This window comes from Lepidothrix coronata, unplaced genomic scaffold, assembly GCF_001604755.1.
Source record: "Lepidothrix coronata isolate B3197 unplaced genomic scaffold, Lepidothrix_coronata-1.0 Scaffold524, whole genome shotgun sequence".
Lineage (NCBI taxonomy): Eukaryota > Metazoa > Chordata > Aves > Passeriformes > Pipridae > Lepidothrix > Lepidothrix coronata.
Window position 1 is genome coordinate 40,800 of NW_016690704.1, and position 1,650 is coordinate 42,449.

Consider the following 1,650-nt stretch of genomic DNA (forward strand, 5'->3'; position numbering starts at 1 on the left):
CAGCATGGAGGGGACCAGAACAGTCATCCCAGCACAGGGGGGGACCAGAACAGTCATCCCAGAACAGTCATCCCAGCACAGGGGGGACCAGAACAGTCATCCCAGAACAGGGGGGGACCAGAACAGTCATCCCAGAACACACTTTTGGGGCCTCTGAGTGGATTCACTGCTCTTTGAGCTGGGCCTGAATTCATCCCAGCTGCTTTCCAGTCTCCCCCAAACTGGAGCAGCCTGTTCAGCTCAGAGACCACACCAGTGTGGGACTTGTTTTAATGCAAAACCAGATTATTTGGGGGCTCAGTGGATCTTTTTTCCGTGGGTGTTTCAAGGAGTGGGAGGGGAAACGTGGCAATAACCCCCAGATTTTCCCCCTTCCCTTCCTTGCAGGTGGCACTTGGGAGGATTTCAAGGAGCCTAGTTTTAAAGATTCATTCCTTTGATTATTTATTTTTTTTTTTTTAGCTAGCAAATGTTAGATGACTTTAAGAAAACTTAACTTTGAGTTCCTCAGTGTTTTTTTGACGGGAGGAAAGGGAGTGCTTCCCTGCCGGGGATGCCTCAGGCAGAACCCCTAACGACAAAATCTTTGCCTGGAGGCAATAAGGAATTTTAGAGAAAACTGTGGCTCAGAATGAGCTGCCTGAGGAGGGAAACTGAGCTTTGTCCTCCTGCCCTGCTGGGGAGCTGCAGCAGGCGCTGAGGTGTTTCCCCCCTCGGCCTTGTTTAGGAAGGAAAGGTGTTTGTGTGATTTTAGAGGCTCCTCCCGGTGAGTGCTGGGAGGAGTTGGGTGTCTCCTGGCAGGATCGGTGAGGAGCTGGAGCTGGTCCTGCAGAGGTAGCTTTGCTAACGCCGTGTGTTTTTCTGCTCATAGCATGGACCCATTCATATGACTAATTTAGGTACAGGCTTCTCCAGTGCGAGCGAACTGCAGGGAGCCGGGGCCAAGGCAGCAGGTTCCTCGGGAAAGGAGAGAGAGAGGGACAGGTGAGTGGGGGGAATGGCTTCTGTGAATTTCGTGGGACTCGAGGCTCGTTTCGTCGTAGGCGGGTTTTTTGTATTTTTTTTTAATGGGATTTTTTTGGTATTTTTTTGTGATTTTTTAAATATTTTTAATGCGATTTTTGGTATTTTTAATGTGATTTTTTTGTATTTTTTGTGATTTTTTTTATATTTTTAATGCAATTTTTGGTATTTTTAATGTGATTTTTGGTATATTTTTAACGTGATTTTTTTGCTATATTTTTAATGTGTTTTTTTATATTTTTAATTTGATTTGTGTTTTTAGTGTTATCTTTGTATTTTTTAATGTGATTTTTTGTATTTTTTAATGTGATTTTTTGCATTTTTTAATGTGATTTTTTGCATATTTTTAATGTGATTTTTGGTATTTTTAATGTGATTTTTTGGTATATTTGTAATGAGAGTTTTCATATTTTAATGTGTTTTTTTGTATTTTTAATGTGATTTTTTGGTATATTTTTCATGTGTTTTTTTATATTTTTAATGTGGGTTTTTTTGTATTTTTAACGTGATTTTTTGGTATATTTTTAATGTGATTTTTCATATTTTTAATGTGGTTTTTTTTGTATTTTTAACGTGATTTTTTGGCATATTTTTAATGCGATTTTTCATATTTTTAATGAGATCGGA

At 39.7% G+C, this 1,650-nt stretch overlaps 1 protein-coding gene across 1 annotated transcript in view; it reads left to right on the plus strand.

Moving 5' to 3' along the window:
- The window catches only part of KIAA0907 (KIAA0907 ortholog), a 21,345-nt gene extending 20,356 nt beyond the window's left edge, over positions 1 to 989 (plus strand). The window contains exon 10 of the mRNA XM_017839874.1: positions 872 to 989. Coding sequence (XP_017695363.1) covers positions 872 to 988 — 117 coding nt within the window. The 3' untranslated portion in view covers position 989. The remainder of the gene's footprint in view (positions 1 to 871) is intronic.
- Positions 990 to 1,650: the final 661 nt, after the last annotated feature.